General features: G+C 41.0%; 1 protein-coding gene across 5 annotated transcripts in view; it reads left to right on the top strand.

The window, feature by feature from the left end:
* Atp8b4 (ATPase phospholipid transporting 8B4 (putative)) overlaps positions 1-22315 on the top strand; it is a 197408-nt gene that overhangs the window by 155790 nt on the left and 19303 nt on the right. For all 5 annotated transcript variants that reach the window (XM_076570564.1, XM_042276156.2, XM_076570562.1 and 2 more), the window contains exons 21-23: positions 343-490; positions 2408-2591; positions 3094-3317. In XM_076570564.1, the coding sequence (XP_076426679.1) occupies positions 343-490; positions 2408-2591; positions 3094-3317 (556 nt within the window). The remainder of the gene's footprint in view (positions 1-342; positions 491-2407; positions 2592-3093; positions 3318-22315) is intronic.

The raw sequence follows: 22315 nt of genomic DNA, 5'->3' as shown, positions 1-22315 counted from the left end.
AAATCATTGTATGCCAGGGAGTAGTTCTTCAGCCTTCACATACCATAACTATCGAGATCCCTTAGTTAAAACTAGATCTTAGGTAGTTTAAAATGTTTGCGATGATTCTCTTTTCACCATTCTTACCTGTCTGTTTCCTGCACCTCACCCCCATACCATGCAGTTTTTTGACATGTGCTGCTGTCTGTCCGTTGGCTTGCTTGCTGGAGCTAATTCTTGGGCCGTTTTCTGTCTGAGTAGTGATGAAATGAATTATCTTCTAGGCCGGCCTTTTGGTGCAGTTATATAGATTAGCTCTGTGTACTTTGTTACATTTTTTTAAAAATTCTGCTATTCTTTAAGGAAAGCAAAGGAAATTTTGTTTGGACAAACCCCGAGTTTTTCCAGTGGACATGTAGTTTACGAAAGTAAGCGGCAATTGGAGTTGGACCCGGGTGCAGAAGAAGCTGTAACAGGAGACTGTGCCTTAGTCATAAACGGCCACAGTTTGGTGAGTTGGCCCGAGGCTACTGTCCTTTCTTTTTCTTTTCCCCCATAATCATCTCTTTTGTGCTGTCATAATGAGAACCCCTTTTGTGTTTTTCAAACAAATGACACTACAAGGAATAGGGCGTGCACAGGATATCCTGTTTACAAATGGGAAGACTTCTAGGGTGCATTTCATACATTGTTTGGATGATCACACTGGTTGTGAGGCGCTGGGGAAGCAATTCACAGGGAACCTATGAATTTTGCCTAAACAGTCACTTAGGAGAATTGTTTAAGTGCTTTTGTAAGGGAGGATGTCATAGCTCAGTGTCACTTAATTGAAATAATGCGACTGGATGGATGGGCTTCAGTTACTGCTCTTGTTAATGTTTGTGATTTGCGAGTCATAACCTGACCTTCATAGAATTACCACGCCAAATCATCGTCATTAAGATACCTCTGGTGGTTTTTCTAAATAGCAACATTCTACAGCAAAGCCAAACAATTTGATTTGATTAGGAAATCTGGTTCTTGTCATAATAGAATAAACTTGCATTGTACTTTTTATGCAGTTCAGGTTCCAAGCTCTGAATGAAACTCAAACGGCTCCTCTGAGTCTCTAATTAGAATACAAAAGCCCCGACTGCAGTCTAGTGAAATTATCATTTATATGTACAAAGAACTTAATCGCACATCTTTCTTTGGCTTTGATGCTCATTTTTCACTTTGGAGTTTGGAAAATGAATGTTTGTTCTTGAAGACAGTTTCTTAGTGGACAAAAGAAGTTGGATGTGAGTATATTAGATTCCCCCTCATGACCATTCGCCTGTCAGCTCCCAGTGCTCTCTGCTCTATCCAGCTGGATTGCAGACACAACTATGTGTTGCCTTCCACACCATGGAAAGTTACAGAGCGCAGCTGCGGGCCAAGCTCAGTCGAAAGCTGGTCCAGATGACATGAACTTTTCCCTTGCACAGATGAACACCACTGAAAACTATGTCTGTCTGCTGAGATCTGGAGCTGAAGGGCCCAGCCAGCGCAGTAGGACAGGTTCCCTAATTGGTTATAGTTTGACTGTCCTTTGGGCTCTAGGAAGCCAGAGAGGGGGTGTGGGCTCTCAGGTGATAATCACCTACCCTGTCTTTCTCTCTGTTGAAAGAAAGGGCTAAGAGAGATGCTCCTCAGGAGCCCTGTTTGCTAAGGATTCACTGAGGGTTCTTTAATATCTGTTACTTAAATATAGATTCTTGTTTCCTTTAAACATGTCTGTTATAAAGTGCAAAGTGAGAGATGTTTCTAGAAAGGTAATTGTCCAGTTACTTGTGCTCTCTTTCTCAGTAATTTCTTAGAGTATAGAAAGGCTCTCAGTATGTGGAGCAGGGATAGAAATGGGGAACCTTGGTTGAGGCACAGGTTGCCTGCCACCCTATTGTTCAGGCTTCTGATTTCAACCACAGTGCTTTTTTAGGGCCAACCTCCCCTTATGACCTTTTTGTCTTGCCTGCACATTGGCATTCACAAACAGTAACTGTACAAAATAACACAAAGGGGACTAGCAGCCCCAAATGTAGAAATCACCATAGTTTGCAGTTCATTTAAAGCTATCTCAACATGAGTGGGCTCTATCTGTTGCTTCCACTGATTTTAGTGGTTCTTAGAACTTTCCCAACATCTGTTATGGCCATATCTTGCCAAGACAGCATGGTGACATGCCAAAGAGACACACTAAGGGCATGTCTTTTATTTTTATGTTAAATTTCCTTGAAACTTACTTATGGCTCTGTATCCATGCCTTTCTTTCTGTTACTGATTCTGTGATTCTGAATTAACAAGGTAATGAAATGGTTCTGAAGTTAAGTCAGTGAAGAACCAAGAGGATTGCTTTGACAATTGTCATGCATTCTGTTGCTGTTCATTTCTGTTTGTTTTGCTGATACAGGCCCATGCCCTAGAAAGTGATGTCGAGAAGGATCTTTTGGAACTTGCCTGCATGTGTAAGACTGTGGTTTGCTGCAGAGTCACCCCACTCCAGAAAGCTCAAGTCGTAGAGCTGGTCAAAAAGCACAGAAATGCTGTAACCTTGGCCATTGGCGATGGGGCCAACGATGTCAGCATGATTAAAAGTAAGAGGGTGTTTTTCTCAGCGAGGCACACTACATGCAGGAAGTCCTATTTCAGCATGTGATGATATGTCGTAGAACTGTGCATTAATTTAACTTTACCATTGTTCTTCCATAAATGACACTTTCTGGGCCCAGCACTTCCACAATTATTAGCATCCCTAAGATACTTTCTTTTTAGTTAAATCACTTGCATATTTCTTGCCATCTCCTAAGTAGTTTGTGGATGAGGGAAAAACCAGTCAGAGCAAGTGAAAGTAGCCAGGACTGCATTCCTAGTGGCTGGGTTGATCCCATCTTGGTTATTTACCAGTGTGAAGTGCACATTTCCAAACTGTTCCTAGCCCAGATACTTAACTATGTGACTAATTCATGATGGATGCGAAAAACTATAATAATTATTGTAGATGTACAGTTACAATAAATGACAAAAAAGAAGAGTAAGTTCCTTAAAGATACTGTGATTTTGTTTGGTGATGGACGTTGCTCTTCTTCTCCCTCCTAGGCGCTCACATCGGCATTGGCATCAGCGGCCAGGAAGGCCTGCAGGCAGTCTTAGCCAGTGACTACGCTTTGGCTCAGTTCAGATATCTCCAACGGCTGCTTCTTGTTCATGGAAGGTGGTCCTATTACAGAATGTGCAAGTTTTTATGCTATTTCTTCTACAAGAACTTTGCGTTCACTCTTGTGCATTTCTGGTTTGCCTTCTTCTGTGGTTTCTCAGCACAGGTGAGTAAAAACCCCGATTCTTCTCCCACAATGACACCCACTCTTCTTCACACTATTTTACTAATAAAGAAAAGACACTTTTATACGTCTGGCCCAGGACAGTATATTGAGTGTTGATGAGCTTTGAATCCAACCCACATTAAAAAAAAAAAAAAAACCAACAAAAAAAACAAAAAATAAAAACAAAAAACCACGTGTAGCTGGATTTTTTTTTTTATTTGTAGAATAACTAACTACCAGTTCTCACGTAACTTTTAGCTTTTATTGAAATGTTTTGGTATGATAACAGGTAAGCTCAATGAAGAGTTTTTAAAATGTATTTTTATTCTTTAAATTTTTCATACATGCCTATAATATGTTTGATCATACTACACCCACCTCACCCCAACTCCTTCCAGATCCATTCAAATCCAACCCCCCAATTTTATGTCTTAAAAAATTACAACCTGCCAAGTTCAGTTTGTGCAGCCCATAAGGTCATGGGCACGGGGCCGTTAACTGGCACATAGTCAACCTACCGGGGACTCCAACTTTAAAGAAAACGGGGTTTCCCTCCACTATCAGCCACCCATGATGAAAGGCTCCGCAGCCAGGTTGGTTTGGCACGAACACCTCTCCCGTGCAGGCTGGCATGGTGACTGGCTTGATCTTTGCAGGTCTTGAGCAAGCAATCATAGTCACTGTGTGCTCATGAGTGCAGGGCCTGTCATGTCCAGAGGGGACTTGTTTCTCATCTCTCTGGCACCTTCCTCCCCTGTCCTGACCTCTGGCTCTTATAAATCTTTCTACCACTTCTCCCTCAGTGGTGCATTGGGGAAATGGGGTACAATATAGATGCCCAATATATGACCTGGCACTCCACAGACACTCTGTACTTGGCTCAGTTGTGAGTTTCTGTTTTAACCACCACCCACTGCATAAAGAAACTTCTTTGATGTGGTCTAAAAGCTGTACTAATTGATGGGTACAGAGATATGGATTCAGAGGGCAATGTGATATTTTATATCAAGAAGTAGTTGATGCTCTGACATTGGAGATGTTTTGATATCATCCCACCAGCTGAAGTTCATCTACAGATAATGTTGATTATCATGTAAGTAGTTAGCAAATTCATATACAGTGTTCTATTTTATATCTACATGTAGATAATATTTAAACTTTAAAAATAATTTATTTTAAAATTCTTGGCTATTTCATTGTGTATATGATGTATTTTATTCATTTATATTTCCCATCCCTCTTCCTTGGCCCTCTTCTTACTTCCACTGATCCCTTTCTTCTTCTCAACAAGTTGTTGTCCTATTTCCACGGAGGATGGATGAGTCTGGAAAGTATAATATTAAGTGAGGTGATCCAAACTCAGAAAGACAAATCCTTTTAGAATTTTGATATTTTTAATTAACTTACAAAGTGGTAGATTTTCCTTATTGATTTTTCATGCATCCTTGATTGTGATTATGCCCACCCTGTTTCCCTCCCTGCCCTGTCCCTCCATTCCTGCGTGAGCTTTTCTCTCCCGGTACTAGAGCTCCACTCTTCTGTCACACACGTGTGCTATGCTGTCCTCTCCATCCCTGAAGTCCCTTTCCCTCCCGATTATAGCCCTAAGAACATGTACATAAAAATGAGAAGCTGGGATCCGCATATGAGAAGACACATGAAGTGTTTGTCTTTCTGAGCAAGGGTTACTGCCTCACTCAGTATAATACTGTCTACTTCATTCGTTTTCTGCTAGTTTATGATTTCGTTTTTCTTTACAGCTGAGTAAAATTCCATTATGTGTATGTCCCACAATTTCATTACCTGTTTACTAGTTGGTGGACGTCTAAGATGATTCAATTTCTTTGCTGTCATGACTAGAGCAGCAATGACCATGGATGCACAAACCTTTCTGTAGTAGCACCTGGAGTCCTTTATGCACAGGAGCGCTCTAGATGGGCCACATGGCAGTTCCCTTTTAGCTTGTTGAGAAGTCTCCACACTGATTTCCGTAGTGGCTGCACCAATGTACACTCTCCCAACAGTGCAGAAGAGTTACCCTCCTTAACATTTGCTGTCCCTTGTTTTCTTGATGATAGTTATTTTAACTGGGGCGTTGACTTGTATTTCCATGATGGCTAGGAATACTGAACACTTAGAAATATATTTACTAGCTCTTTGCATTTGAGACTCCTCTGTTCAGTTCTACAGCTCTTAGAACTGGGTTGTTGGTTTTATTAATGTTTAGGTTCTTGTATTCTATGTATAGCCCAGATAGATAGTAATCTTCTGTCATCTACATAGCTGGTGAAGTTCCTCCCATTCTGTAGGCGCCCTCACCAACATGATTGACAATTTCTCTTTCTGTACAGAACCTTTTAATTTCATGGGATCTCATTTATCAACTGTTGGCTTCATTTCTGGAGACCCCAGAGTCCTATTCAGAGTCTTACCTGTGCCAATACCTTGAAGGGTTTCCCTACGTTTTCTGTTAGCAATTTCAGGTCTTATGTTAAAGACATTGATAAATATCTGATTTTGTTCTTCAGCATGGGTACATCAAGCTCTCACTGCATCATTTGTTGAAGATGCTGTTTTTTTCTTCAGTTTTGTCATCTCTGTCAAAATCAGGTGTCTATAGCTGTGTGGTTTCTATCCACATTTTCTGTTATGTTCTATTACCTACACATCTATTTTTGTGAAACTATAACTCGATAGCAGTTACGGTGATATCCACAGCTCTGTTTGTTTCCCTCAGGCCTGCCTTTGGCTGTCTGAGGTCTTCTGTGCTTCCATGTGAATTTGAAGATTCTGAAGGTTCTTTTTCCTATTTATGTAAAAAAATAGTGTTTGAATTTTGATGTGGTTTGTTTTGAATTTGTAGATAGTTTGTTGTAGATGTAACCGTCTTTTTAAATAAGAAACACAGAGCCGATTCAGAGATGAAAGCCAAGAAGTCAGAGCAATAGCGAAGAGCTGAGATTAAAAACCTTACCCTTCACTGCCACTGCTGTCCCACCTCTCCACAAGAGGCCTACTTCCTGTGTGTTTGTGCTTTTTATTGACTTTCTGTTCTGCCTTCTCATTGGCTGTAAACCCAACCACATGGCCTCTTCGTCACTGCCTGTCTGTACAGACCTCCAGGTCTTCTATGGTTGGTATTGAGATTAAAGACGTGTGTCTCCGTGCTAGTCCTATCCTTGAACTCACAGAGATCCGCCTAGCTCTGCCTCCCAGAGCTGGGATTAAAGGCGTGCACCACCACCGTCCAGTTTCTGCTATGGCTTGCTATTAGCTCTGACTCCCAGGCAACTTTATTTATTAACATACAAATAAAATCACATTTCAGTACAATTAAAATATCACCATGGTTTGTAGTACCATAACTGTATTTGATTCTAATCTATACACATGGAAAGTTTCCCTTTCCCATGTCTTCCATCAACTCCATAGTGCCTTTGTCAATTTTAAAATTTTCATTGTAGAGTCCTTTCACTTCATTGGTTAAGTTTCTTCCGATGTTTTTTATCTTAATCTTTTGGTAAAAAAAGATTTGCTTTATTAGTGTGTGTGTGTGTGTGTGTGTGTGTGTGTGTGTGTGTGTGTGTGTGTGTGTGTATTAATTTGGGTTTCTATTACTGTGATAAAACATCATGACTGAAAGCAACATGGGAAAGAAAGGTGTTGTTTCACCTTACACTTCCAGGTCACAGGTGATCACTGAGGGAAGTCAAGACAGAAACATAAGCAGAGGAAGAACCTGGAGGCAGGAACTAAAGCAGAAGTCATGGAGGAAAGCTGCTAATTGGTTTGCTTCTCAAGATTTGCTCAGCCTGCTTTCATGTATCGTCTAGGACCACCTGCTCAGGGATGGCTCCTGTCCACAGTGGTCTGAGGCCTCCATATCAACACTAACCAAGAAAATGTCCCACAGGCTTGCCCATAGGCCAACTTGGGAGCCATTTTCTCAATGAGTGAGGTTCTCTCTTCTAAAAGGACTCTAGCTTGTATCAAGTTGACAAAAAAACTAATCAGGTGTGTGTGTGTGTGTGTGTGTGTGTGTGTGTGTGTGTGTGTGTGTGATATTTATGAGGTATATGTGCATGTATGTACATGTAGGTCAGATTAGAACATCAGGCTCTCTACAGAGAATCTAACCTTGCCATTTTTTTAATATGGAATTTCCATTGACCCTTGCATTCCTCCTGCCTATGAAACCATCTCCACTTAGCACCAGGTTCTGCTACCAAATTAGCTGAACCCTCTTCTATCATGACTGTTGTGCCTATTGTGAGCACGGGTGGCTGAATCTGGAAAAATGCTTCCTTTGTGGTCTTTATCAGCAGGATGCCACGACATTCTCTTTAATCCAGGCACTCTCCTTACATATGAAAGTTTTAAAAATGAGACTTTTATTTAATCCCCAGTGCTATAAGTGAGTAGCTATCTTGTGTGTCTTATTATCAAGACACATTTCTTTTCAAGAAAGTTTTTGAATTCAGATTAGAAACTCCAGTGACTCCCAGTTTGTGGTTCAGGTTTTCTGGAGAGATTTTTTGTTGTTGTTCCTCCTTTTAACTATTGAAAGTTTCCTTGAATTCTCTTTCTGCATGAAAATGAGTTCTCCTTTAACTTCTGCTGAACCTTTGCTTTGTTATTGCCTTAGCTTTACAGAGATGCTTGATTCTGTTTTGGTCTAATGTTGACCTTGGTGATGGTGTCTCTTACAGTCAAGGATGTTCAGGGCTAATGGAGTTCAGTCTTATTACTTCAGCACATATCCATGGCACCTAATTTCCCCCCAGCAATATGCAAAGTGTCATATAAAACAGATGTCATCACAGAACCCTCTTTGGGATGTTCTGGAATATCTCTGAAGCAACATTTTAAAAACCTGATATTGTATCGCTATTAATCCTAGGTCTGGTGATTTGAAATAAAGTGGGCAGAGCAAAATATGATGCTGAGAATGTTTCTTCCATGGAAAGCATTTGTTTATTCCTTTCTTCATTAACACTAGCTCAAAGAATAGCCCCATTTTATTCAACAACATTGTGATTTACATTTCAGTGCCTTTCCCCGTGCTTTTTAATGTGTTCTTTTTTTTTTTTTTTTTTTTTTTTTTTTTTTTTTTTTTTTGTGATATATATTTTTTATTTTACAATACCATTCAGTTCTACATATCAGCCATGGGTTCCCCTATTCTCCCCCCTCCCACGCCCTCCCCTTACCCCCAGCCCACCCTCCATTCCCATCTCCTCCAGGACAAGTCCTCCCCCGAGGACTGTGATCGACTTGGTAGACTCAGTCCAGGGAGGTCCAGTCCCTTCCTCCCAGACTGAGCCAAGTGTCTCTGCATAAGCTCCAGGTTTCAAACAGCCAACTCATGGAATGAGCACAGGACTTGGTCCCACTGCCTAAATGCCTCCCAAACTGATCAAGCCAATCAACTGTCTCACCTATTCAGAGGGCCTGATCCAGCTGGGAGCCCCTCAGTCTTTGGTTCATAGTTCATGTGTTTCCATTCATTTGGCTATTTTTTTTCAATAATTGAGTAAAACTGAAATTTATTATATGCCACAGTCGTCCTACGGACCTCCATGCTATATATATATAGCCTCTATGGTTCTATGGGTTGTGGTCTGATTGTTCATTTTATATCTAGAATCCACCAATGAGTGAGTACATACCATAACTGTCTTTCTGGGTTTGGGTTACCTCACTCAGGATGATATTTTCTAGTTCCATCCATTTGCCTGCAAATTTCATGCTTTCATTGTTTTTCTCTGCTGAGTAGTACTCCATTGTGTATATGTACCACATTTTTTTCATCCATTCTTCCGTTGATGGGAAGAAGTCAAACTTTCACTATTTGCAGATGATATGATAGTATACATAAGTGACCCCAAAAACTCTACCAGGGAACTTCTACAGCTGATAAACTCCTTCAGTAAAGTGGCAGGATACAAGATCAACTCAAAAAAATCAGTAGCCCTCCTATACACAAATGATAAAAGGGCTGAGAAAGAAGTCAAAGAAACATCACCCTTTACAATAGCCACAAATAATATAAAATACCTTGGGATAACACTAACTAAACAAGTGAAAGACCTTTTTGATAAGAACTTTAATGTGTTCTTTAGCTTACAAAAATATTTGTACCTGAATGTGTCTTGACTCGTATATGACTGTGATTATAGTCTTTTGTATTTTTCTTGTTAAAATATAATTTATTTTGAGAGACCTCTCTGATTTATGTTCTTGAAGAATTTTATTTTTCTTCATAATATTCTGAACTATTGTTTTATTATAAATTATTTAACCATCCTGATTCTATAGACATTTAGATGTCATCATTTTCCTCTTCTTCAAGTCACCGAATATCACAAACTGCTAGAAGAATACTTGCTTACCATCTTGGGTAGAAAAGATAAAATAATGTAGACTATGTTCCTATCCAGTTAGAACTTTTCTCATTGGGGTTTAGATATCCATGTAAGTCTAAACAGAAAGATTATAATTGAAGTTAATACTAGTTCATAGGGAAGAAGAAATTTATGAGAAGCTGAGATCACCCCAGAGCTCTTTTAGTTTGGAAGGGAGGACATTTTAAGCACCAAGTAGAAATCTGAGTGCCTAATAGTCTGGTCACTTCAGGAATGTGTGGTCTGGTTCATATAAAGGTGTGAAACTGTCACATAAAAGGAAGAAATTCCTCCTGTCCTATGCTTTCTAAGTGGCCGCTGAATTCTCCTTCTGATTATTTTCAAACCTTTGAGAAAATTTAGTACAGTGGTTTCAGAATTTCTATGTTAAATTTAAATTAACCATTTGTGATAATCTTTTTTATAGTTATATACTTTTATTTTTGTTTTTGATTTAAAATTTATTTGAGAATTTCATGTATAAGTACTGAATTTACATAATTTCCAACCCTTCCCCTCTCCAAAACAACTTCCACTCCCCTCCAACTCTCTCTCAAATTCATGGTTTCTTCTTTGCTTATTGTTAACACACGCACGCACGCACGTACAATCTTTTGAGTTCATTTAGTGTTGCTCCTATGTGTATTTGTTTATAGCTGACCACTTAGGACTGAATAACCTATTGGGGCCTCATCCCTGGAAAAGACTGGTTTTCTATCTCTCTGCAGCCATTACTTGTAACTCTTCATCTAAGGTGTGACCTTATGAGCTTTCCGCTATCCATGTTGGCATGACAACTGGTGTTGTCATTGTGCTGGTCTTATTAAGATGTTGAGACTTTATATTGTTGAGATTTCGTGGGTGCAGCTCCCTGTCATATATACAGGACTGTGTGTTTCATAGCAGATGTCCTGGTCCTGTGGCTCTAACAATTTTCCACCCCCTTCTTCTATGTTTCCTGAGCCTTAGGTGTAGTGGTTTTGTTATATATGTATCAGTTGGGGTTGGGAACCCCATGATCAGTTGTTATCTGCATATTAAGCAGCTGTGGGTTTCTGGAATGGTCTCCACTGCTGCGAAAAGAAGATTCCTCAGTGAGAAGGGAGAGCTATACTTATCTGTGGGTAGAAGGCTATGTATTTAAAATGCAGTTAGGAATTATGCTGATTCAGTAAAGTGGGGCTAATGGGTTCTCCTCAAGGGTCTATGGCCTCTTCAGGCATGGAGAGTTGGTTAGCTTTACAATATCAGGCCTGAATGCATGAATTTCCTCCTACTGGGCAGACCTTAGGTCTGATTATATGGTTATTGGTTACTCCCAACATTTAAGTGCCACTGTTGTGTCCTTTGGTGTATCTCACCATCTGGCTATTGTTGTGGCTCATTGACTCCACAGCTGCGTAGGACTATTGATTGATTCCTACAGCTCCTGCAGAACCTTCAGATACTATGAGAACTAGAACTCAGGGAGGAGACCTGAGGTCAGCTCCAGTTCAATTCCCTTGAGCCCTGTGTCTGAAGTGTGTCTCTACAATAGGGCCTTGTCTTCAAGTTCTGGAAGGCAACCCAGGGTAATGGCAATTGCCTATATTGTTTTGGGAGTCTCTTTGACTCCTTTGACCCACAATTCTATGTGAGGTGCCCCATGCCTGGCACTTGTGCTTTTTGTTGGATTCCATTTAATATAAATTCATACAGAAATATTTTCTAAAACTGGCAAAATACAGAAAGGGATTTTTTCCTCACTGCTGCCGTGAGGAGCAGGCACCCTGTTCTACAGCTTGCATTTAACCACTGTAAAGATGGAAGCTGGAGTCCCCTACCCCCACACGCTGTGTGTGTTCTCTGTTTCAGGGGTACTGAGAACCGGCTGTGAGGGCCACTGGGAGGTAGGGCTGGAAAGGGCTTGATTAGTACCAGGCTTGTAACATGTTTTGGCTTCCTCTCTGAGTCCTGTTCTTCTAAGAACATTATGTTATAATGAGGCAATTCAAAGAAAACATGTTTGCAAGAGACATTAACCAGTCTACAGAGCCTGAGAATTTATGAATGGGGACAGTCTTGCCTCCCTTGAAACCATCTAGGTGGCTTTGGCCTCCAAAGCCACGTGCTGGTTGTGGAGCTTTCCTCAGCTCCTAAAACCCATCTGTCCTTTGAAGAGAGCTGGCTATTTGAGATCCTCTTACTTCCTGCCAGTGTTCTCTTAAGTGGCCCAACCTTCAAGGCTCCTTTTCTGTTCAGCCCTGGCAGGAGAAGACTTAAATACATTCTCCTCTCTGGTGTCTTTGAATGTTTGCTCACTTACCAGCAATTAGCTTCGTTCTAGTTTAGGGCAGGTGCTCTGATGACCTCTAGGGGAAACTACAGTGAAACGGAGGGTGGTCATTCCCACTGACAGAGAACATACAATCTGGGAATGATTTTATTTGTATAAATGTGAAACGGATATTAAATCACTCCATTGTCACATTTCTCTTATTTGTTCAACCAATTTTTTTGGATTAAATTTGTTTTCATAAAATATATTTTGATATTTTCCCCTTCCCCAACTTTTTTCAGAGCCCACCTCTCTATCTGCCCAACTTCATATTCTTTCTCTCTCAAAAACAAAAGAAAACAACTTGTTCCAGAAAAAAAAATCCCAAAACATAGTAAGACAAAAATGCTCCCTCCCCCCCCCCCCAAAAAAACCCAGAATGTTATAAAAACCCCACAACAAACAAACACGGTGTGTTGGCCAACTGCTCCTGGGCATGGACCCTGCCCTGGACTGTGGTTGATATACCCAGTGGCACTCCATTGGAGAAAACTGATTTGTCCTTTCCCAGTAGGTATCAATTGCAAATAGCTTCTTGGTTGGTGTGGGACATTATGTCCACATCCCCTTTTCAGTGTAATCTGTGTAAGACTCGTGCATGCTGCCACAGCCTCTTTCAGTTCATCTGTGTATCAGTCCTGGTTCTTTGCAGTCATTCACCAGCTTTGACTCTTACAGTCTTTCTATCTCCTCATCTACACAGAGCCTTGAGAGGAGCGGTTGGATGAAAACATCCCATTTAGGGCCGAGGGCTACACAGTCTCTCACTCTCTGTACACTGCCCAATTGTGTGTCTCTGTGGGAAGAAGCCTCTCTGATGAGGGCTGAGTGATGCACTTACCGATGGATATAGCAGTCTGTCACCAGGAGTCATTTTGTTGCTCTGTTCCTTTAGCAGAATAAGAATAGCAGGTTCCATCCTAGGTCCATGGTCTATTCAGTCTGAAGTTCTTGGCCACCTTAGGTGTGTTGGGTACGGGTTTCATCTCATGAAATGGGCCGTAAATACACTTTTAAAAAGTGGTTGATTATTCCCTTAATATTCGTGCCACTAGCACACCACACCAATATACCTTGCAGGTTGTAGCTGGGTGATGTTAATGATTCCCTTTCTCCTCCAGTGGCATGCTGAGTACCTTCCAGCACTGTGAATGCTTGTCAGTGGGGGCGAAGCTTTTAGCTGGGCACCAGCTTGACTTCTTGTTCAATTATATGTGAGTGTTGTCTTCAGCAATAGGGCCTTACCATCAGGTTGTGCAAAGCAGCCAATAGCCTTGGCAATAGCCTGTAATGTTTGGGGGTGGTCCATGGTACCCTTTTGAACAATGACTCAACAGAATGTAACCCCTTTCTGGCACTGGGGGTTTTACTTGATGACATAAGATTTTTCCCCTATTATATGGTAACTCATTTAAATTAATTTGATACATGTATATGTTTTAGGAAGCTTGTCTTAGTCAGTGTTCTATTGCTGTGAAGAGATACCATGACCATGGCAATTCTTATTAAAGAAATCATTTAATTGGGGCTGGCTTACAGGTTCAGGGATTTAGCCCACTATCAGCATGGTGGGAAGCAGGTCAGCACACAAACAGATATGGCGCTAGAGAAGGAGTTGAGAGTTCTACATCCGGATCTGCAGGCAGCAGGAAGAGAGAGCCACTGGGCCTAGCTAGGGCTCTTGAAACCTTAAATCCTACCCCAAGTGACATACGTTCCCAATAAGACCATACCTACTGATCCCTCTCCAGTAATGACAGTCCTAATGACCAAATATTCAAATATATGATCCAAGGGGACCATTCCTATTCACACCACCACAAAATAGGTTTCCATACGGTTGTTCATCAGGCCTTTAGTATTAGTTGTCCCTCCCAGACTCCCTCCTTTACCCTCCTCTCCCATTCCCCCCATTCTAGTTTCCTCTTTATTTCTTCACAACACTATATTCTATTTCCCCTTCTTTGGAAGACCATCTCCTCCACCTTGCTCCCTTACTAGATACATAACCTCTGTGTCTATTCAGATTTCAGCAAACACATCAAATGTTTAAATACTGACATCCACATATAAAAGAAAGCACATAATATCTAAAGAATTTATCTTGCACGTGTGTCTGGGAGGAGGGGCCATGCACCACGGAGTACACAAGCAGGGAAGAGGACCACTTTCGGGAGCCTGTTCTCTACCGGCACCCTGTTGGCCTTTTTTTTTATTTCTCTAATTCATGCTTTTAATATTTAAAAGGAATGTCAGGAAGTACACAAATAACTAGGACAAAATGATTTTGACATAAGTGTCTATATCAATAATTAATTTTCAAATGCACAAATGAATAAAACAGAATTAAAAGTTCCAAATTTCACTTTGAATGAGGAAAGCTTCATTGATTATAATCTTGAAATACAGCCAAAGCCACATGACCGACTGAGAGGTATTGATCCATCACATTTGCAAACAGTTGATTATTTTAAGTTGTAGCAGTTTTTGGAATATAATTTAAAATGTAATGAAATCCTATTTCCAAAGTTACCCTTTTTGTGATCAAATTGAAGAGAACTATATTATAAATACAAACTCAGAGTGATATAAAATTCATCTATACTAGTTCACATTACAACAGAAATGCAAAGTGAGAAAATAGTAATTATTATAACTGAGTGAAGCTAAAGGTCAAGGAAAAATGTTCTCTGAAAGTGTTATGTAAGTTCTTTCACTACCTAGAAATGTCACTAGTGCTCATGTTTACTTACTGCATAGGTGTAAAATATAATTGTGTGAATATACAAATTGCATACAATAATAAGTATACAATACAATCTAATATTCCTAAAATCAGATAAATAGAAAAAAACAAATGGAAATTGTAACACTTTGTAGCACTAATCTTAACAGTTCTTATTAATAAAAAACAAACCTGAAGCCAGGTATTGGGGTTAACACTGGAAGATCAGAGAAGCAGAACAAGCCACAGCCACCTCACCTTGCCAGTTCCTCAGCTGATGCTGTTTCCTCAGACTGGAGGCCTCTGTGTCCTCATCTGAATGAATCTCAGCTGAAATGCTGCTAAAAGCCTAAAAGCTTAACCAGGCTAGTTCCTTGTCCTCATGCCTTAAATACCTTTCTGCTTTCTGCCATCACTTCTTGGGATTAAAGGCTCTTGTTACCACACCTGGCTGTTTCCAGTGTGGCTTTGAACTCACAGAAATCCAGATAGAGCTCTGCCTTCAGAATGCTAGGATTAAAGGTGTGAGTGCCACCATTTTCTGGTCTCTATGTCTATGTAGTGGCTATTCTGTTCTCTGACCCCAGATAAGTTTATTAGGGTGCACAATATTTTGGGGAATACAATATCACCACAGCACTTCAATGTTAAGCAAAAGGCCTTTCAACCACACAACGCTTTTAATTATATTCACTAAGCATAAATAAATATGTATGTATAAAATGTATATAATATACTACACTTGAGAGAATTTTGTCCCTCACAGGTATCCCATATTCTCAATATATAACAAATCAATATCATTTAGAGACAGTATTTTTCTTTATTCTTTCTTCCTCATTTTTTTTCTTCAATTTTGTTTGTTTGAGACAGGATCTCACACAATGCAGTCTGACTTGGACCACAGCTTAGGATGGTATTGAACTCTAATCCTCCTACTTAGACTCTCTTGTGCTGAGATTGCAGATATTTGCCACTGGATCTAGTTTTATGTATTTCTGGGAATCAATCACTCTGGTAACTAAGCCATATCCCCATGCATTGACATTTGAAATTTAACTTTAATAAATAATATTTTGTGATAAGAAATCATATTAAATTGATAAGATTCCATTTGATACCAAAAAAGGCTACTGTTAAATTTCTTAGAAGATTTTATAATAACAAAAACAGCTCAAGTTTTCTTCATGCCATGGAATCTTTAAAAAGACAAGCACTGCATATCTAGTTTAATCTAAAGCTCTAAGTTATATAAAATTTGGTTTAAAGATATTTTTAAAATTTACCAAAAACATGAGGTGAATTCTTAATTATTGTATATCAGAGCTCAAAATTCTTATTAGTAAGTCAACCATGCCTTTGTATAATGTGATACTTCCATCAATGTCTTAGAGTTTCAATAGCTATGATAGAGTACCATGACCAGTGGTAACATGGGGTAGAAAGAATTTGTTTCAGCTTTTATGTCTTGATCACAGTCTACCATGAAGGAAGTCAGGTAAGGCACCTGGGGACAGGAGCTGATTGATGCAAAAGTCATGGAGGAGTGCTATCTTCTTTTCCATGGCTTGATCAGCCTGTTTGCTTCTCATGTCATTCAGGACCACTTGCACAGATGTGGTAGTGCCCACTGTGAGGTGGGCCCTCCCCTATAAATCGTACATTAATAAAATGCCTCAAACATTATCTAGAGGCCACTGGTAGGAGCATTTTCTCATTTGAGGTTCCCTTTTCCAAAGTGACTCCATTATTTGTCAAGTTGATGTAATACTAGCCAGCACAATTGACTCTCTCTAGATTTGTCACACAAACACATGAATTTTCAACTAGAACTTTTAATTTTTCATTTATCATCAAGATGGCATGTTAATATCACAAAATAAGTATTCTAAGTTTTAAAAGTCCTGTAGTCTTTAAAAATTCAAACATTTTAGAAGTTCTGTTCCATTAAATATCCAAAGCTTCTAAAATAATCTGAATTCTCTTAAACTTCAAAGTCACTGTAGAAGTTCTAAATGTCTTTAAAATTAAGTCTTTCAACTATGGGTTCCTGTAACATGAAAAATAAGTTAAATGTTTTCTTTCTCCAAGAAGGAAGAACCAGGACACCAAGTAAGCCAGTGTGGGGTTAGGGAGAAACCTGGAGCTAGTGAAATCCTGAGGATGTTACTGGATCCTAGCGGGTGAGAAGGCATGGTGTCAATGACACAGACACTGGGAGTCAGTTGAAGACAAACAATAAATGTATTTATTTAATAACAGGGAAGGCCTTATATACCCTCATCCCAGCACCCAGTCTGTGTCATCCCTCATTGGCTGGTCATGATCAGGAACTCTGACGTCTATCAGGAACTCTGACAGTGACTAGGAATTCTGACAGTGCCTGTTGCTGGGCCTGCAGGCAGACTCCAGGTTGGCTCATAAGGAGTAAGTTATGTGCATGCCTTAGCAACTGGTCTGAGCCAATTTCCTCAACCATATGGGCCTGTCCTACTATAGGAACCCACAAGGGTGTGCCTGGTTAAGACTCCTAGCAATGGTGGAGAGGGCTGTGTTGGTCTTGGAAACAAACTCAGGTCACCTGGTTGAAGGGCAAGCATCTTCACCTGCAGAGACATCTTGACGGCTCCCAATGTGCATGTCTTGTGGAAGGAAGACCCTTTGCTCTGCCAGGGAGTTTAGGGCAAGGAGTGTAAATCTTTATTTTACAAAGGAAAAACCGGAGTCCTTCAAGAGCTGGGAGTTAGTGGTGAGTGTGGTCAGGAGTGTGACTCTTGACCCTTTAGTTCTCTGTCTACTCTGCTCATACAAGCTTCCCCAGGGGAACTGCCTTCCTTCTAGAATCATCTGGAAGCTTGAGCCTGCCTTCTGTCAACAGATACTCCAACTGAGCTGCCACTGAGGGACAAATAAACATAACCTGTCCTGATGAGATCTCAAGCTGGATTTCTAGTCTAGCAAGGTTTGGATAAAGGTTAGATCATGGCTCTTTCTGCAGGGCATACCTTACCCTGACATACTGTTGTAGCATACATGGTTTTCCTTGAGGTTGTTGTGTGTGTGTGTGTGTGTGTGTGTGTGTGTGTGTGTGTGTGTGTGTGTACGTGCATGCACACTCATGTGTATTGTTAATATCTGTAACTAATTTAAAAATCACCCAGTCCTTTAGGGGCTTTAATAAAGATGAGTTGTTCCCTCCAAAAATTGCTGAGGCCCAGTTTAGGAGATTCACATTTGAAAAACTGTGTAAATGTTGGCACAGGGCACTTGAAATGATATTATCTGATGACAATTTATCATTGTCAGGGAGATACAGAGATGTGTATCTTAAAAAAAATTCCATGTAATATGGAAACAATTATCTTGTCAAGGCTGAAAAAGTTTTGTCAAATAATACAAGAAAATATACAGTGAAATTTTGGAAAGTCATGTGAAAGAGTGAGACTAACCTCGAGGCCAATGGCGTCATGGGTTTTGATACTTGAAGCCTGTTTCTACAAGGCAGGGGAGTTCCACTGCCTTTGCCTTCCAGATGTGCCCTATGGAAACCTGGGCCAGGCTGATGTTCAGGCTTGGCCCTTCTACTGGATCCTACTAGTGAGTCCCTGCAATTATGCAGACCAACAACCAAAGAACTAAAGCATGACACCTCCTATTTTTTCCCCAGTGTGTTTTCTTTAACAGGCGAATGTTTTTGAGGGCTGAAAGAAATTATACTGTTTTTCTCTGTCTGCAATGCACAGCAAGCACATTTCCAAAGAGGTATCTTAGGCTGTTGTGTTCTTTCTTTCTTTCTTTCTTTCTTTCTTTCTTTCTTTCTTTCTTTCTTTCTTTCTTTCTTTCTTTCTTTCTTTCTTTCTTTCTTTCTTTTTTTCTTTTCAATGCTGGTGGTGCCTGCTGCTCAAACCCAGGACCTTGTTCATTTCATGCTAGGCAAGCACTGTGTTCCCAAACCAACCCCTTTTATGACATTGTTTGTACTCACCACATGCTAGACTTTGAGTTAGGCTCTTGGGCTCCTGGATGAGTAAGTCTCCAGGAGCTGACAGGTTGATAGGATAGGGCTTGGAAGCAGCATGTAAGTAATTACAGGTCAGTGTCATGAAGCACTGAGATGTGGTGAGTCATGGTACTAACAAGTGGCCTGGAATCCATCCCTGGAATGAGCATGTTGGAGAAAGGCTGCTGTGGCTTTTCTGCTTTTGGATGCCCTTGGCTTCCAAACTGCTTCAAGCTGGTGCCCATTACCTGGGAAAGTGGGTCCCGAGGTGAATGGTATAATAATTCACTACAAGGAATGGGAGTGGACTAGCTCAGAAAGGCATCCTAAAAGACCTGCCACCTACACCACATTGATTCCTCAGGATCAATCAAAGCTAAGCAGGCTGGAGTCAGAGGACAGGTACCCCAGCTGTGGGGCTGTAGGAAGAGGGAGAGATGGGGAGTGAGTACTGGCTGGGTAGAGGTACAGCCATTGAACAAGATGATAGCACGAATTTGATGAACAATTTGGTCATGAGAACTGCTGGATAGAGGGAGGACTCTCCAATTTCCTCTTCCCAAATGACTCTGGCTTGTGTCAAGCCGATGTAAAACTAACCAGCACAGATAGACAGAGACTAAAAAAAAAATCTCCTCCCTGTTATGTGAGACACAGCACAGGTGTTTACTCTCCCAAGAAATGGAACTCATAATGGATCGAAGTAACAACTGCAGTAATGTCCACCTTGGTAAACCAATGAGTTTTCACTGGGGTTACCAGCGGGAGTGTGGGTGAGGAGTTACAGGATCAGAGATGACAGAAAGACATGACCACAAAGCCACATGGTGGCCCTCATGAAAGCAGTGACCCCGGAGCACTCTGAACAGCTTGAAGGCAGCGTGAATGGTCTAAGTCTCTCTGCTCTGCTCAGATAGTCAGTCTCCTCTTGCTTCTGTAGCTTTTTCCTCCTTTTAGAAAGCTGGAGCGGGCAGAGGGGGTCTTCCAGAATCTTCCAAGTGTATGCCTTTTCAGAAGTGGTAACCTTTTGTTTATCTTTTGAGTTTGACGTGGCCCCTCCTGGAGAGGATGTTTCCATCGGTAGGAAAAGGCCTCACACACTTCCTCACTCATTTACCAGCCCTTCCCCCTCCCCGTTCACTCTTCAGATCTAGTTGAAGACACTAATGCTGGGGTGCCTTTCTCTGACCGCAGAATCTCATCATGCTCAACATGTCTCCAAGTCAAATAACACTGCCAGTGTCTGTGTTAGTCAAGTTAAATAGAGCTCTCCAGAGCACTGTTGGTTGGGATTTGGCCTTGGATAAACGGCTTCCATTTTTTTCTTTAACAAATCTATCCTCATTTCCAAAGTAAATGATACTGCTAAGACACAACACACTTCCAATTCAGATTTAACATCTGAAGAAACCAGAACATTTTCTCTTCAAGATGCTTTACATCTGCAGGACATAATTGGAAGGGTCATCTTGCTCATGTAACCAATACAACCCACTTTACCGCCTCTGACTCATTTGAGTCTAAAGTTCTCTAATGCTTTAGTACTTCCCCACAAAGAAATTGGGTTTCCGAATATATTTAAAATCTGAGAGGTTGACCCAGGGCCCTTTGTCTTTGGTTGAAAGCACCGTTGGAGATCCCTCAGTTACTACCACAGCATCATGGCCCTTCAGTTTGTTCTCAGCTTAGTATCAACCTCCAATGCTTACCGCCGGTTACCACACAATAACCTTGTCTTTAGGGCCTTATTGATGTATTTACTTACTATTTATTTATTGAGACAGTATTTTACTATGTTCTCACAGTTGATCTCAAACTTGGTCTCCCTCTCACCCCTACCTCAGCCCCCCAAGTGCTGGTATTGTAAAGGATCATCACTGTGCCTGGCTGCTCTACCTTAGCTCTTGTTATCTATCATCCCCCTTATTGGTAACTCTGAGTTATTCAGTGGCAGGTGTGCTGTTTGCTGGGCATAGGGATGCTTTTTTGCCTAAGGTATGCTTCACCAGATCTTCCTGGATCATGAGAGTGTGCCTGTGCTAGGGGTCTACTCATTCAATTCCCTCCCTCCTTCCTTCCCTCCCCTCCCCTCCCCTTCCCTCCCTCCCTCCCTCCCTCCCTCCCTCCCTCCCTCCCTTCCTTCCTTCCTTCTTCCTTCCTTCCTCCCTTCGTTCCTTTCCCCAATGTCACTTCTCAGTGAGGTCATCTTCAATCACGTTGTTACAGTGCCTCTCACATGCCTGTCTCCGTTCCTCCCTGGTAATTATTGTATTCTAATTTACTCACTCACTTCCTCACTCACTCACTTCCTCACTCACGTCCTCTTTCAAAACTTGACCTTTTATTGTCTTCCCTTTGCCATTACAATGCAAATTTTTTGATCAATTCCCATGTGAGTGACCATGTTGAATTATTACTGCACAGGATCTAGAATTTGATATGTATTGATTTCTCAATACATATTGAATTACAAATGAGTGAACGTTATGAAGGTGGTAGGATAGTCATTGGTTAGGAGCCAGATATCCATATTTTAATGTTTACATAGTCCTATAATAAGAAACTCTTGAAGATTTCCTTTCTGCCTCTCTATGCCATCAACAAAATGGGCATACAATTCCTGGTCTACTGGTGGGACTTGTGCAAAGATTTTGTTTGCTGGGCTTTTGAAAACAGGGTCTTTTCTAGGCCAGGCTGACCTCCAACTCACTATGTAGTTAAGTATGACTTAGAATTGTCAGGCCCCTGCTTCCACCTCCTAGGTGTTGTGATCGCAGGTTTGTATCTCTACCTCTGGCTTATATAGTGCTGAAGATCAAATCCAAGGCACCATGAATGTTATGCAAGCACCCCACAGACTGAGCTGCATTGCCAACCCCCTATGCAAGTCTGTCTTAGGCACCCTCTTCTGTGCATGTGAGGGGATGCTTTTATTGTTTTGTTAAATCCAGTGCAGTGAGTCCTGGGATTTGTGCTCACTTTGCTATAAGCCACTCCCAAGAAAAGATTTGAATATAGTGTAGGGGTAATATAGTGTAGGCTCATTTCTGTGTTTCTTTGGGAATACTTTAGTGGATTCTTTGAATATCACTTAGATCATGTATTTGAACTTGTAATAAGCTATTAAAAACTTGGAGAGCACAATAGTAACCCACTACAAGGGTCTGGTGTCTCACATTTGTCTGGTGGTGAGTATTGATTTGGTATGCTGCATGCATTAGTTCATCTCACCCCCACTGACACATGCTGAGGAGGGTATGATGTCCCTTCAGAGATGAGATAGAGTTGAGCATAGTGATGCATGTCTGCAATCCCAACATGTGGAGGAGAGCTTCACGTCTGAGGCAAGCATGGGCTACCTAGTGACCAATGCCCATCCTTAAAAGCATTGAGAAACAAATCAAGCAAAAAACAAAACAAACAAACAAAAAAAACACCTAGAGAAGCTGGCACCCCAAAAATCCAACAGCCCCTCAAAGAGGACCGGGGAGGGCTCATGTCTTTGCCTTGGATCTGAGTTCCTTAGCTCTGACAAAGATGATTTTCACTCTG

The sequence above is a fragment of the Peromyscus maniculatus genome, chromosome 4 (assembly GCF_049852395.1).
Source record: "Peromyscus maniculatus bairdii isolate BWxNUB_F1_BW_parent chromosome 4, HU_Pman_BW_mat_3.1, whole genome shotgun sequence".
Taxonomy (NCBI): domain Eukaryota; kingdom Metazoa; phylum Chordata; class Mammalia; order Rodentia; family Cricetidae; genus Peromyscus; species Peromyscus maniculatus.
The sequence above is the reverse complement of the archived record's forward strand: the minus strand, read 5'-3'. Positions and strand labels throughout refer to the sequence as shown.